The sequence below is a fragment of the Camelus ferus genome, chromosome 2 (assembly GCF_009834535.1).
Source record: "Camelus ferus isolate YT-003-E chromosome 2, BCGSAC_Cfer_1.0, whole genome shotgun sequence".
In the NCBI taxonomy this organism is placed as follows: Eukaryota; Metazoa; Chordata; class Mammalia; order Artiodactyla; family Camelidae; genus Camelus; species Camelus ferus.
In genome coordinates, this window is record NC_045697.1 from 11,074,549 (window position 1) to 11,091,097 (window position 16,549).

The following is a 16,549-nucleotide window of genomic DNA, read 5'->3' on the forward strand; positions in this document are numbered from 1 at the left end:
ATGGATGTAGTTCTTCTGATGAATTAGTCCACTGGAGCATCTCTAAGGTGAAGTCAAATTGTGTTCTTTGTTTACTGTGACATAGCAAACCCGCTGAAGTCTCTTCTTACAGTCAAACTGCTACAGGTCTACAAAAGGGAACATTGCAACAGCCTTGGGCTCCTCCTTTCTCAGTCCAAACCTAGGGATCAGCTTTATCCAGGGCGGATCATGTGTGAGAGAGGAATCCTGAGAATTGAATCTCATTTGGCTGTGTTGAGAGTTTTCTTTAAGGAAAACTAAATGACTGACTTTCTTGAATGAAAGGATGGAGGAGAATTTGGTCACCGCTGATCTTCCCCAAGTAATGATACCTACAGCCTGCTCACAAGCCCTACGAAGCCTCTCCATTCCCTGCCCCCATCATGGAGGTTAAAGGAAACTGAAAGCTTTGTGATTTAATTCATATGCAACAATCAGCAAGTGGAATAGAGGCACTTAAGAAAAAATATATACATTCCTTGTTTGGAAATGGTGGGGAAAAAAAAAACAAAAAACCGGTCATAGCTTATGAAGGGGAATTAATGTTTTCTCTTTTCAGAAAAATTCTGTGCATTCCTCTTAATCAATACAATTAATGTAGCTTTTATCTAAAGTTGGCCTTAAAAAAAAAAAAAAAAACTGCCTTTCAGTTGAGATCCAAAATCAAAAGGGTCCCCAATTAAGAAAACATTTTCTGTTGTGCTGAATTCATGTTACCATACTGTGAGCTCTGACATTTTGTTTCTGTGGTAACCAAAATCAGCTGATTAGTTGGCATGGCAACAGAAAAGATGTAATCCCAGCAGACACACTCTAATCAATGCCCCCAGCACAGATGGTCTCCGGAGGATCAACACGAAAGAGGCTGGCAGGCATTCAGCGGATCACGTGCCAGCTTGAGACTAGGCCAGGAGCAAGAGAACTAAAAAAGAACATTTCTCAAACTAACCGGTAGCTTTTTAACCCTTTTCTTTCTTTGACTAATTGGAAAGCAATATTGACCATGTCTGTCATTGTGTAATAAAATGATTCTCATGTAGCTTTTATGAAATAAAATGTGCTTTATAGGTGGGAGTGTTTATTTAATTTTTTTGGTCTGTGTGCTTGGAACAGCAGGCATGGACTAGTGCTTTTAGATGAACAGTTACATAAAGCTCATTGTATTTTACTTGGAGATGCTGCATGTATAAATGAATATGCAAATACATATATGTACATTTATTAGAGAATATAATCACTGGTATTATAATAATTTGGTTAGAGTCAAGATAAGAGCATAAACGTATAAATCCTGGAGTATAACGTGGTCTACAACCTCAGGTAAGAATGATGAACTGAGTGACAAAGGCATGAATGAGGATTTGTATTGGAAAACTGGTTGGCATTTCCTTGGTACTTCTCTGCAGTAGCAAATAATTCTCATTAAGTAATTGAGATCAAGAGAAAAAACATAAGCCTGTGCTTACAGGAGTGATAAGGGTGTCCAGTCAAGGCCATATTTATTGTCCTAGTTTGTGAGAAACCCCCAAATAACCCAACAGGTTCCCCAGAGAGGGGTCCTTTCAGTATCTGCCAGTATTCACACCCTCAAATACAATTCAAGGCTCTTTGATTCTGAAAACCTCAGTGATCGCTCCTTGATTATTGAGCCCTGTTTCCAATTTGAATCGAAATTAAATACAGAAAAGAAAGATTTCATAATGTATGTTTTCACACTCTAATTACATATTTATCCATAATCTATAAAGTTCCCAGAATCAGGAAATTGCAAAATGTTCACTATGGTCCTGAGGAATATTAAGTATTACTGTTGATTAGGGCTGTGGCTGATTTTGGATTTACCAGTTGACCAGATTTTCTGAAAAGCAACCCAGAAACACTGGGTCAAATGCTATTTGGGGAATTAGAGTCTGTTGATATTCTAAATTAGAACAATGTGGTACTACCTACACATAATGTGCTAAGTAATGCCCTGTACTAACAGCACAATCCCCTTTAAAAATAAAGCATCAGCTTCCAAATTATTTTTCTTGGTGATACTGAAAGGTCATTAGCCCACTGGTTTGTACATAAAAGCCATTCTTTTTTATTACACAAAGATGAGTTATTCTTAATTAATATAAGAACAAAAGAAAAATTGGATTCTTTGGGTAGTATAATGATGGCCAAGGAGCAAAAAAAAAAAAAGAGGAATGCTTTGGAATTTTCTAAAAATAAATGTGCATAATTAGCATCTGGACTAAGTCCACATAGCTAAGCTACATTTCCCAGAAAGTGATATCTTTCTTTCATTACAGTATGGAATTATTCATGACAAGAGTTGGCAAACGTGTCGCCATGAGTAGTCAGAGGCTTGAGTCCCAGAGAACTGAGTTCAGGGGGGTGACCAGATCTTTGTGGCAAGTGCCATCTTAATTTGAATTTTAAAAAGCACTTTTCAAATTCATCAGAAGAATGGGATTCTTTTTGATTTAAAACTAGTCCGGAACATACAATACTATATCTTCAGAGCAACTGATTATGCTTAGGTATGAAAAAGTTTTGGTCTGAGAAAAAGAGAAATTGGGGAAATATATGAAAAGGCTACCACTACTACGGGCATTTTCATTTTTAGTGGCTACAGGCTTTGGAAGTAGCTCCTTCATTATGGCAAAGTTTTATTTAATTATCATGGATTTCTTTTTTTCCCAATCTCAATAAGGAATTGGTGTGTTTTTCTTGAATTACCTAAGAGGAGCCCTAAGCCTACACAAACAATAATAAAGCAACAGAAAAAGGCTTTCTTTGTAATGCTTGGGCTTTGGAAGGCTAGAAATGACTGTCTACCCACAAGGTGATATAAATGTTTTGTATCTTCCATAACAAGTGAGCCAGCGGACAGAGTAAACTGTCATCCAGGTGATCATTCCTTTCTACAGAGCAAAGCTCTCTTCCCAGCACGGACTTCTGCAGGCAGTGGGGATCTTCCTGGTCCCTGATTGACAGCTTTCCTCTCTGCTCAACTGCTAAAAAGGAGGAAAGGAAAAAACCCATCTCCTGTTCCACGTTTAAAATGTCTATTGACAAAATCAAGATGCTATCAAATCAATGGCATTTGATGATTTGCTTTTGCATTTTATAACCATTTCCTTTCCCCCCCTCTTTTTTTTTTAACACTGTCATGGGCACCCAAAGGATTAAACTGCACCAAGAAGATCAAAGAATACTTTAAATAATGAACATTTTATATTTGTTCTTTCAGCCAAATTGTGCATAAGTAACAAACCCATCTTCGGTTTTATAATTTGGGCCTTTGCAATTAACCCTGATAATTTAGCTTCTCTTAACTGTAAAGAGAGAGTTGTCATTTGTGTTTTCCACTAAAGAGATATACATTGATATTACAAATTAGTTTCACACTGAGTCTTAGTCAAAATGCAACGGACTAGTGTTCATTAAAATAAAGCTCCCTTTCCCAGATTCTTTGACTAAGTATTTGTTCTTACTAATTTTTCTTCTTGTGGGTAAATATAAAGGGATTATGTATAGTGTTCCCGAAAGGTCTTTGCCCAGGGGAAACACTCAGTGTGTCCATTTTTTGTGTGTCTGGGGAGGATGATAGAGGTAGAATGTATAGAAGATGAGGTCGCTCATCTGCTGAGTTCCTTGCTTAATACGCTGACCAAAATCACAGAACTTCTTAAAATCTGGGGAAACAACTTTTCACACTATGAATCCCCTAATTTCATTTATATTTTTACATTTTTTGTGTCCCTTAAAGATTATGGCTAGTTGAGTTGTAGTTAGTCAGTTTTTTCCCCTGCTTGAATTTAGCTTTAAAAATTGTTTAATTTTAGTAATGAAACACACATACTGACCACACAATAATAGGAGAATGTTCTTTTAAGTGGAGAAGACCCTTTGTGTAAAAACCACAATTCTATGTAACATACAGCATCATGGACTATAGTGAGCAATACTGTATTATATATTTGACAGATGCTAGCAGAGTAGATTTTAAAAGTCTTCATCACAAGAAAAAAAGTGTCACTATGTGTAGTGATGGATGTTAACTAAACTTACTGTGGTCATCATTTTACAATTTATACATAGAGCAAATCATTATGTTGTACACTTAAAACTAATACATTGTTATATGTCAATTATATCTCAGTTGAAAAAAGACAACAAAATTCTATTTAGCAGCCTAAGTCTTAATAGGCAGCCCAAACTCTCTTCTTGAGGGTCTATCACATTTGGCTTTGGCGTACTCTGTACCACGTGCACATGTTTACAACAGGATCCGCCCAAAGAGTCTTGCCATGTTACCAGCAAAAACATCATCTCACAGTGCTGAAAGTGTCTGAGATGTGAGAAATCAGCTCAAAGTTTCAGAAGAAAACAGTCCTGATTATCTTTCAACACACCCAGTTAGGAAGCCCTGTCGTTGAGCCCGCCCTGTACCTTGGTGAACATGGGCTTCCCGTGTTGGGTGACCATGGCGCACTGGTCGCAGTCCACCGTGATGGATGAGTTGTGGTAGGACTCTTTCGAGTGTTTGAGAATGTAATACAGGTCAGTCACCCCTCCTTCAAACACAGTGCTAAAGTAACGGGGGATGAGGGTCCTGCCGATGGCTGGGGGAGAAACAGAGAAACAAACTGTTAGCAGAAATATCCAGACAGTCCCATACACCCCACACCATTGCCAGATCTCCGACTGGATACAAATCAGACCAGAAGGCAAATTTCTCTTTCTCAACCGCCACGTCCCTTCTAGGTTACATTTAATACAATAAAATCCCTAAGTATTCAGGAGAAAGTCATCTTTCCAGACCTTGTGTTCACTGAAAGTCAATAGTGTGAGTGTTAGTATTTTAAACATAAGGGGGACAAATGTACTGACTACTTTGGACCTCTAAATGAACATATTTTCAAAAAATAAAGTATCCAATTGACCTGGATTTTTCAATGGATCGTTTACAGACCAGTTACTGAATCATGTTTTATTAGTAGTAGAAGCAGTAGTCCTAATAATATAAATTTTGATAATGTAATGCTTTGTGGAGTGTGAAGTATTTTGGAATTCACTCATTGGATTTTCAGAACAACCCCAAGAGAGCAGGGAACTGAGATCCCAGAAGGTTATTATGAAAGAAAAAGTTATTAGGAATGGTTTCAAAGTCACATGACTCATTAGTAAGATAATTGGGGTCTCTAACTTCAAATCTGCAAACAACCAAGACAAAAACACTTTCCAACACTGTCTCCAACTGATTTAATGAAAGGAAGTCTTTAAAACGTGATGCGTATCTGCATGTACAAAGAAACCCATGCCTACGTGAATGCTGATTATTCTATCTGCTTCTGGAGTTGAATAAAATATCTTTTTAGAATAAAAGGCCCATTTTAAGAGAACTTGATACCTTCCACTTGGTCTAAATCGGTCTCTTTCATTCCGTGTGTCCTGTCCTGCCCCATTTTAGTTTGAGATTGGTAAGTAGCTGGGTCTCTCTGATATATGACGCTTAGAAACAGCTAACAAGCCCTGGCTTTAGCAGAGACTTTAAATCCTCTTACACCGAAAATCCCAACTCATAATATCAGGAATTTTGCCTATGTGCAGATTTTGAGGCAAAGTACTAAAGCCCTCTCAAGTGATCCAAGGTTTTTTAATAAATCTCTTAACCTTCACTATATACAGCTTCCTCAAAGACAAAAATAGTATTTAAGATAAATAAATTACCAAAGAGAGCTTTAGTAGGAAAGATCATGCAATCTTCACTTGAATGTTTTAAAATGTTTAATTTCATTTTAAAAGAATTGGTATTAATCCATTTCATATGGATCTTTATCTCTTTTGTACATGGATTTGGAAAAAATAATAACTACAAAAAGACCCTGCCAAACTTCTTTCTGAAGTGATCTCTAAAGAAGCCCAATGTGGATGACTGGTCTCTGAATAATTTATACAGTTGTTATTGCTTCATATTTACTGCAGTGAAACCAATCAACAAGTGTGCGCTAAATATTCCAGGATCTTTGGCAATTTCATCCTAAACAATCCTTACACATACATTTCCTAAATACTGCCTAATCCCCAAATGTGCAGATTTATTTGCTAAATATTAAATTCAAAGAAGAGTAATTTGAGCTCACCAGATCCTAAAACATATGCATAGCTGATCTATTATGACGAAAACTTTGTTAATGCGAAAAACCTTATTGTACTTTGCTAAACAGCGAAAACTAATCAAATGCATTTCAAATCTTCTAACCTAAAACTAATTACCATATATCAACTCTAGTAATTTGACATTTTGGGATCTGTACTGTGGCAAATAAATACTAACTATAAAAAAAAAATAGATGTAGGGTGAAAATATTTCACTATAATATCCAAGGAATTGTCACATTAAAAAGGTTACTGCAAATAAACATCACTGGATTAGTCACGTTATCGTTTATTCATGAATCCTGCACAATTTAATTTCTTCATAGTAGGGTTTGCTATCTATTATCATTATTTTCATTCATAGTTTAAGGAAAGTCAAATGGGAAAAATATTTGAAATTTCTTAACTTTAAGTATCAATTGAAAACTCCAGGTAATGTACAGACTACACAAAAAATAGATTTAGAGGGAAATTCAGGTTTGCTTCCTTAAATACTTTCTAGCCCCGAAGGAAATGATTGGTGTAGATACCTGAGCTTTGTTTTCAGCCCTGTTTCCTTTGTGGGATGGCCTCTACCATTTTTTCTGTGGTCTTGCATGGACCATAACTCACAAAGCTCCATTATCCACGGTGGTAGGCTGTTAGCCTGACTGCCCCAATGAACCACAACAATGGAATTCCTGCCGTTGCCTTCTTCTCAAATCTAGGCTGGGCCCTGTCATCTGTTTTACTTAATAGAATGTGGCACAAGTGACCTGTGTCCCTTGGGGCCAAACCTAAAAAGGCCTAGAAGTTTCTACTTTGTGCTTGCAGGACAATCAGTTGCTGTGTAAAAAGTCCAGCTACCCTAAGGCTGCCATCCCATGGGAAGCCCAACCCAGCCATGGGGAACAGTCCCATGAAGGGGAACCGTGTCTTCCAGACGACAGCCAGCACCAGCTTGTGCGGGTGAGGCCATTTTGGAAGTGGATTCCCTGAGCCCTGGATGAGCTGCCTCAAGCTGGTTGCACAAGGACCAGAGATGAACTGCCTCTCATAGATTTTGTGCCCCAGATTGCAGAATCATGAGTAAATAATAGACATGTTTGTATTTTAAGCCAGTAAGTCTTGGGGCATTTTTAAGTGTAGCAATGGATAATCATAGCACTCTTTCAACCTCTTAGGTTACAAATACGGGCAGATGAGATTAGAATCCTCCACTGAAAGAAAGAGGGCAGTGTTGCCACTAAAAGCCTGTGACTCATAGAAGTCCTGAAGCTTGCATACAAGGAAAAGCAGACTAGAGAGACAGTCTTTGTAGACTGACGTGGGCCCTCAGCTTAGCTGGGAATGAACCAGCTCCGTCCCTTGGACTTCTCAATTACATGAGATGTACCCCCTCTTCTTCTGGCTTAAGTGAGTGTATGTTAGCTTTCTGTGATTTTACAAACAGGGGAATCCTGATTAATGCTGTCTTGTTCCAGCGTGGAATAGGGGCATGAACACGTGTAAAACAAAAAAAAGTGATGAGAAAAAGATGTTGTCAGAGACTGTATCAGTTTTTTATTGTTGCTGTAACAAATTACTACAAACTTAGTGGCTTAAAATCTATCTATCTATCTATCTATGTATCTATCTATGTATCTATCTATGTATCTATGTATCTATCTATGTATCTATGTATCTATCTATGTATCTATGTATGTATGTATGTATGCATCTATCTATCTATCTATCTATCTATGTATCTATCTATCTACCTATCTATCTGTATTTATCTATCTATCTATCTATGTATCTATCTATGTATCTATCTATCTGTTTATTTATCTTATAGTTCTGACAATCTGTCATAGATCTTGCTGGGCCAAATGCAAGGTGTTAGCAGAGCTGCATACCTGTCTAGAGGCTCTAGGGGATGATTTGTTTTCTTGTTTTTCCCAGCATGTATAGGCTGCTCCTTGGCTGTGGCCTCTTTTTCCACCTTCAGGCAGCAATAGTGGATGGATTCCTAATGATCTCACTCTCACTTCCTCTTCTGCCTCCCTCTTCCACTTTTAAGGACCCTTGTGATTGCACTGGGCCCATCCAAATAATCCAAGATCACCTCTCATCTCAAGGTCCTTAATTTAATCAGGTCTACAACATTCCTTTTGCCAGGTAAGGTAACATATTCGTAGGTACCAGGGATTGGGACTGGACATCTCTGGGGAGTCATTATCCTATCCATCCCAAAGATTATCTTTATCAAAGAGCTTCTGTTCTGCAAGGGAGTATAGTCAAAAATATAACACACACACACACACACACGCATGGTGCAACATATAGGTAACTTGCAGCAAATGGGACAAATAACCAGAAAAAAAAATTGCATGTGCTTGAGGAAATCTCCCTATAACTCATTCACTGGTTTCTTCTGTAAACATTCACTGAACCCAGAGTAGACGTAAAGCTCCTTGGCAGGTGCTAGAAGCACAAAGATCGATTTTTGTCCCTGTCTTTCCACCTCATTTCTAATAACAAATATCTAAGTACAACACAATGTGAAAATGGTTAAAGTTAAAAAAAAACAGATTTGTGATTTTGAACTCTGCCCTTTTCTTCTGAATGCTGGATTCAGTGTACCATTATATTATTTTTAAAGCACTGAGAAGATTAAAATGTCCTTTTAATTTAATAAATCGTGCAACCACACTGCACAGCCTAATATAAATGACTTTAAATCAGTAGACATTTCAGATTTAGATTCAGTGGTTCCCTAACTTACCAGCCACATCAGTTCTAAATCTACTTAAGTTTTACACTGTCACACTGATAAGCTACACTTATGCTTTACATTTGTGCTTTAATCCTTGGAATTAAAACCAATTTAAATATTGATATGCATAAACTTACATTGTGCTTCCATGAAGAGGATTGTATCTTTCACATAGACTTGAAGAGAGATTAAGATTCTAGTAGATTACAAAAGAGATTCCAGTTTTCTAATACATTTAGGTCAAAGCTCCAAAAATTGAAAAGAGAAAGTACAGTAAGCAAGGGGCAGATTTTCTGTGATGTTAGCAGAGTGGAATACAGTATATATTATTTATCCATGTATTCATGAAACAGAAAGGAAAATCACAGATTAAATTATTCAGGAGCCTGAAATATGTATAAAGAACCTTTAAATAATGTTCTACCTTGTAGGTAAACATGATTAGTCTGGAAATAGCTAATAGTTTATCCATAGCTAATTTGGATGTTGAGCTCTGAACTCCAGTTCCTTGGAAAGTTTTCCATTGTTGTTCTGTTTTGTTCCCAAGCATTGGCCCTCACTCCACAGAAGTTCTTCCTATGGGCATTGGTAGGCTGATGGGGGTGTAGAGGTAGGGTCTAGCTTCTATCTCTTCTTGAGGCATTATTCAGAGATGTTAGGACATCTACAGTATACTTGTAGATATTAGCTGATTTTTTCCCCCATTGAGAAACCAAATGGTACAAGTTGGAAACTCTTAATCACTGAGAAGATACAAACTAACATGCATCTGCCTTTTGGAGCATTTCGTCTCTATTAATAATTCTCAAATGTTTTTCTCAAACTCAAGGATGTTTACAAGGGCATTCACATGAAAGAAATTGCAAGAAGTAAATAATCATATGGGAAAATGTTGAAACTAGTAATCAAAATAGTAATAAAAAGATTAAAACACAAACCTGATGAGGTTCTGGTGAAACAGGCATCCTCAAATACTTCTAGTGAAATCAGTGCAACAACTGTTCCTTATCTTAAGAATCTCTAATTCTCTGATAGTTTGTTACATGGGACTCTAAGCGCTTCATAAATAAAAACACTTGCCAAACTGCAGTTTTAATGTTCAGATCTTGAATGTGCTGAAGTACTCCAAGTCTTTTGAGAAGCCATTGTCCAATGTTAAGAACTTTTAATTTGGGGCCATTACTTATATTCTAAATGCCTGTAATTTCATTTTTCAAAGAAAATCCACTTCAAAAACAAGGAAAGAAGTTGAGGACCCCAATTAAAACACAGAACAAGAGGAATGTTTGTAACTAACAATATATTAATACCACTTAACCGTTCACAATTATTTAGCTAATGGTTTTCTACTTCATTGGAAAAAGAAAACCATATAACCACACCACACATTTGTGTTTTTAATTAGGTGAAGTTAATTATAATAAAACAATAGATAATTATGATTTTTAAACATTTTTTGTAAACATAATAATGGCTAAACTGTTGTCTAAATCTGAGTAGTTTGATACAGTTGTTTTAAATCAGTAGTACCTCGGAAATCCAAATAAAAATCCTACCACTGAGACACCACTACCTAATAAACACAAAATTCTACTACATCGTAAACACAAAGATTCATTAAACTCTAGACTTACCTGGATGCAGAAAATAAGTAAATGCATTATGCTAACATGTAAATGGAGATACTCTTAGCAGGGAAATAAACAACATGGATGTTTTTATTTGTGGTAAATAACCATTATAAATAGCCAAAACAATGGGAATGAAACACTCAAACTTTGATGGGGTGATATGGGTTCAAGGCAGATTCCTTTGTCCTAATGAAGGGAAAGCAAGCCAGACTCACTCTATTTTCACAAACTGACATCATTTTCATTCTAACGTATCTTCTACTTCTTCCCTCAAACAAAGCAATCTGACTTACACATCTTTCTTGTGATGTCAAAGACTCTTTGATTTAATCTGTTTATTAAATACTTGCTCTGGGCCTGACATTGTTCTAGGTCCTGGGGATAAGTAGCAGACACGTGGGAAGACAGAGAATACAGCTGATGGTGGAAGAAGGCAGCTAGTTTAGACGGGTGGGTCTGGAAGGCTGTGGTGCAGAGGTGTTGATGGAGCTGAGTCCTGACTGAACAGGAGGAACTGGAAGTGGAGAGGTCCAAGCCCAGGGACCAGCGAGCGCAAAGGCCCTAAGACAGGAATGAGTTGGAACTGAATGAGCTTCGTGTGTCCCAGTATCAGAAAGAAGGCAGGAGCCCCAGAGAGGGGAGTGAGATGAGCTCAGAGAAAGAGTCAGGGCCAGATTATGTGAACCTTCTAGGCCATGGCCAAGGACTTGCACGTCATCCTTAGGGCAATGAAATAGCACTGGAAGGCGTTAGCCAATGATGTGATCAGATGGATCTACTCTGTTTTTAAATGTATTATGATCTGATGAAAAGTCCTGTTTTTAAATATATCCATCTGTCAACATGGTCCCCAAATTTTGGATCCTCCCAGAAACCTAATAGGCATTTTTCTTCCATTAAAAAAAAAATGTCTTAACTAAGACTTCAGCCACACCACCTTGCATAGGTGCTGGAGAAACAATGGTGAATATGATCAACCCCTTCCTGCTCTTAGGGAGCTTCCAATCAACCAATTCTTAGAGCTATTAATTATTTAATTAAGGACAAACAGGGTGCTTGTCATGGGTCTCTCTTGTTCTCCACTGTTTATCCATTGCCTGGCACTCAATTGGGTCCCAATATGTACTTGCTGAATGAGTCGATGCAGTCAATGAATGGCTTTACAGGTTCCAAGTTGTAAGAACTTTCATGGAAGCCTTGCCTCATTTCTCATTTAATTCAACCAGTGCTTTGGTGTAATCGGATAATTTTGGATCCTGAATTTTCCAGTTATACCACAGGGTGTTTCTCTCACTTGTGTGCCTTTCATGATGGGTAAAATTTCTTTATCCCTTTGTCCAAAGTATTGATAATATGGTACAGGTGAGGTCCACAGCCATGGCTGGACCTCTTACCGTAACTGAATGCCCTTTAGAGTGGGAAATTGAAATCCTTGAATCCTTGACTCCAGAATAAGTCCATGGTCTAGTTACTGATATCTTGTGGTCACAATGCAGGGTCAGTGGGGAGAGAGTGAGATGTAGGGAAGACCTAAGCTGAAGGATGAATAGACATGAGTCAGGCACAGGGGACCAGGGGGAGTAGTCCTGGCTAAGGAAACAGCATGTGTTAAGGAGCAAGTGCACTACCCATGATTTGTGCTGCTGCCATCACCAAATCTTAGCTATTTGTACCTTGTCTGGATGAACTAACTACTCTTATATAATGTTCCCTCACTCTTTCCTTGTGACAGTATGATGTTCTTTTAGTTATCCAGACTTTATAAAGTTTACTTTATAATGTAAGGTAGATTCACTTCTGCCCTTTGTATTATTTTTATTTCAACATATTCATAATTACTCTGTTTATTCCTCAAGATGAACCTTAAGATAATTCTGTCAAGTCCCATCACACCCAAAGAAAAATTGGAAAGAGTTTGATTTAAAATTAAATTAAATTTGCTAAGAAAGAGTCAGCATATTTAAAATATCCAATCTTCCTGCACAAGCACCAGTAAAATCTTTGTCCATTTGTTTAAATCTTTATTTCTACCTCAAAATAATTCTGTAGTTTTCTAACTGTAGATAGCTAACAGTTCTTGTTAATATAATTCTCGAATATTTTAGTTACGCTGAATAGTTAGTTAATGTAATTTTTTCATGATAGTTCTATTTGGAACACAGACACTTACTTGAATGCTCTCACTGTTTTAATAGTTTTTTGAAAGGTTGTTTTGAGTTCTCTAGGTGAAGAAATCTATGCAGTCCCTTCCTTCTTTCCAATATGTTTATATCTATTTTATTACAATAGTTAGAATGGCTTTTCTAGAAAACAAAGTGTTAAATCATGAGGGAAATAGTAGGCTTTCTTCCTCCTCCCTAATTTTTTGGGGGAATTGCCTCAAGGATTAAGGGAAGTACTATATGTTGGTTTGAGATCAGATCAGGTTACCTATTATGGAAAGAAAAAAACATTCTTCTAATTCTTGGTTTTATGATTTTTTTCCTTTTTAATCATTATGGATGTTTAATTTGATCATGTCTTCTCATTTACTATTGAATTGATTGTCTAATTTCCTTTAGAAAGCTATCTATTAATGAACTTTCAATTATTGAATTATTTTTGTACTCAGAATAAACCTTACTCTATCGTGCACATATATTTTTAATAAATTTTATTTATTAAAGAGGCAGAGAAGACCTCAAGTTTAGTCTGGTGATTCCCAGTGGCATTTTCTAATCCCAATGGAGTTCTGAAAATCTTAAAATATATCCCTGGCTAGTTCCATTTTTCAAAATGCCATTAAAAAAAGAATATGTTTAGCATGTTTCTCTGATTCGAGTAGGAATAAACTCAACTCATGGTGAAACTGATTAGCTCTTGATTAGTGATTATGAATAACACTTAACATATGTGGGAAACATATAATACAAAATACTAACAATTATTTAATAAATGTAATGAGGTTATCCATGATTATATTCCATGACCTAATTCTACAGCAGAAGAATCTGATGACCAAGAGAAGAAAACTGCATTGCTACTTTGAGCCAGGCTGAGATAGAGTAGAATGAGTAATAAATAAAATTTTTCTCATAAATTCTTTCATAAATAAAATTTATTAAAAATGTATGTGTTTTAATCAACCATCCCTCATTTATTTCTATGCCTGAATTGTTGTTAATTTTTTAACTATATAAGACATACACATGTGAAAAATTAATAAAGTACATTGCAGAGACTCACTAACTGTTCACCAGATCTGATTTCTTTTTCTAGGCACAGAGTAGTACTCACTTCCTACACTACCTCTCGGTTTGGTGCCACATTGTGATCCAGTTGTAACCAACATCCAAGGGATGCTTCCATTGTTCTCATGTTTTCAACCAAGTAGACATCAAGAAGGAACATTCAGCTTTCAGACATGATGAGTAAAATCGTTCAATGTGTAACTGGCAAGCTCTTCCCCACCTTGGTGAGCCAGATGTTGAAGACTTGAGACGGGATTCCATGGTCCCCCACCCGCCGTGGATGAAGTAGCCAGGACATGGGAGGAGCCTGGATACCACCAGGAGATCTGTCACATATCCGGAAAACCTACTTGGACCTTGGAACAAAAAATATCTTTCTATTGTGTTCAAGCCACTGAAATATCATGGTTTATTTGTTTAAGTAGCTAGGGTTGAATAATGCAATTCCTAAGAAGTCTAAATTTCCTTGACCATCCTGTACCCACCAATGTCAGTGCCTTCACCTCTCCTTAAGTCACCTTTGTTATCAGTATGCTATGTGGCCTTCTAATTTTTTTAATTATACATTTATCTTCATGTATATGTCCCCAGAGAAAACACACATCATTTTGTGTGAGTGCTTTTTGTTTTGTTCTGTTTGTTTTACATAAAATTTACTACAATAAATGTATCTATAGGGAACTCTTTTTTTCACTTGTAGTACATTTTTGAGTTCTAAGGCTAATTCATTGACTTTAATCACTGTACTGTATTCCAGAGTCCAGCTGTTTCACACATTATTTAGACATTCCCTTGTTGAGGGACATAGACATTGTTTTTCAACTTTTTCCAAAAGGATTATCACTGAAAAGGGAAAAAAAATATTTTGTTTAACTAAGTACCAGTAATCATTCTAATTGTTGTGACCAATTTACTCCCCCACCAGCCCTGATAGTACATGTTTTACCCACAACATCACCAGCACTGAATACTGTTATTTTTTACTTTTTTTTTTTGCCATTTAGCTCACAAATGTCCCTTACAAAGTGGCAGCCCTGGAGTACTCAAAGTTTTACCTACACCTAGATGATGAAATTAAGTGATTTATTCCAGACTTCCAGCTCATGGGGTTATTGCTCTATAATGAATCACCCACATCTGACATTTTCAGATGGTTTGCCATTTTTTGGAATTTTATTTTACTCCAAATCCCTTCACTTGACTAAAGAGAGGGAGTGGGGGGAAAACCAAAACTACTCCAGACTAGAGAAATGAAAAATTGATTGATTTTTCAAAGGTACCAAACACCAAGAATTCTTATGAAATTATTTTAATATGATTTACCAGGTCTTCTTGAACTCAAACCCATGGGGACACTACAAGTCATTCAACTTCGTGTTTTAATATCAGCACAGTTCAGCTGGGTTAGAGAAATGTTGCCAAAGAAACAGACATATGTGGGTGATTTCAAACTTAATCAAAACCAGAACTCAGCAAACTTCAGTAATGCCAAGGGTGGCGAAAGAGATGATTTGTCTCTGTCGAGAGAGGCAGACATGGGTAAAACTGGGCTCCCCCCAGGCTGGATATTATACAAGACGACCCCTCTGAGGTGTTTAGTGGTCACTGAAATAGAAGCTAATAAAACATGACCCTTTAAAGTGGGTTTTGAAGTCACAGGAAAGGTTTGTAGAATTAAAATAATAAACTGGCTGTCCACTCCCCATCCTTCTCCCAACTCCATTTTGACCTCACCCTCTCTCTTAGTGCTTCCATGCACAGCGCACCTCAAAACTCTTGCTAATGCCGCATCCTCTGCCTGGGGTGGTCCAGTTGCCCCTCTTCTGTTCCATCCCAAGTCTTAGGCAGCCTCAAATCTCAGCACCACGTCCAAACTACAGCACCATGTCCTCTGTAGTAAACGTCCCTCCTTTCCTTCGAGTTTTCCACTTTGCTCCTCTGTACCCTGAAAGCAATTTTAAACTTGGCTGCTGCAGTGAAAGTTCTGGATTCACTAACTCATCTTGTGCCTTTGAACAAATGGTTTTGCCCTTTACGCCCCAGCTTCTTCATCTGTCAAATGGGAATAGAATAGGCATTCATTCAGGGAGCAGTTACAAATATCACCGAGATCTTGCATGGAAAGAGCTTAGCACAGAGCCTGACTCTGCTAAGCATTTAATGCATGTCATTACTCCCATAACACTGTATGCACAGACTGTGTGCCTGACCCTGCAGGACTGGAATTGTCCATTTTATTGTCTTTCCTTCAGTGATTGTGGATCCCTGAAGGCAGGAAACATTTCTCCATCATCTCAGTATCATAGTACATTCATGATGGAAATGACTACTTAAGAGACGTTTGGCAAGTGGATGAGGGTGGACTTGGCATGTCTGTTTAGACAGGCTGCCAAACCCAGACTGGTTATGCATACATGCAGGTTTCTAACGCAGAGGTAAAGCCACTTTCAGAGCTCAGGGCTGGAAAACCAAAACCATAAGAAGAAGAAGAAGAAAATAAGGCTTTAGGGTCCCATATCTGGAATTTTCATATCTGAATAGTCTAGTCCAGATAATTAAGGATTGGAGACAAATCATTTTGAAAGATTCATCTCGGGATGAAAGTTAATTTTGAGTTTTACAAGTGAAAAAGTATCCCATGTGAGACTACTTAGTCTGAAGGGGCTTGTCCCATACTGTATCTGTGTGCATGGTTCTTAAATGTCCAAACTCTACAAACAAAGGCAAACTTCTTTGAAAAAAAGAAAAAGGAAAGGAAAGGAAAGGAAGGAAGGAAG

General features: G+C 37.3%; 1 protein-coding gene across 10 annotated transcripts in view; it reads right to left on the reverse strand.

The window, feature by feature from the left end:
- The window catches only part of LDB2 (LIM domain binding 2), a 349,997-nt gene that overhangs the window by 69,705 nt on the left and 263,743 nt on the right, over window positions 1–16,549 (reverse strand). For all 10 annotated transcript variants that reach the window (XM_032494451.1, XM_032494442.1, XM_032494457.1 and 7 more), the window contains exon 3: window positions 4,465–4,637. In XM_032494451.1, coding sequence (XP_032350342.1) covers window positions 4,465–4,637 — 173 coding nt within the window. The remainder of the gene's footprint in view (window positions 1–4,464; window positions 4,638–16,549) is intronic.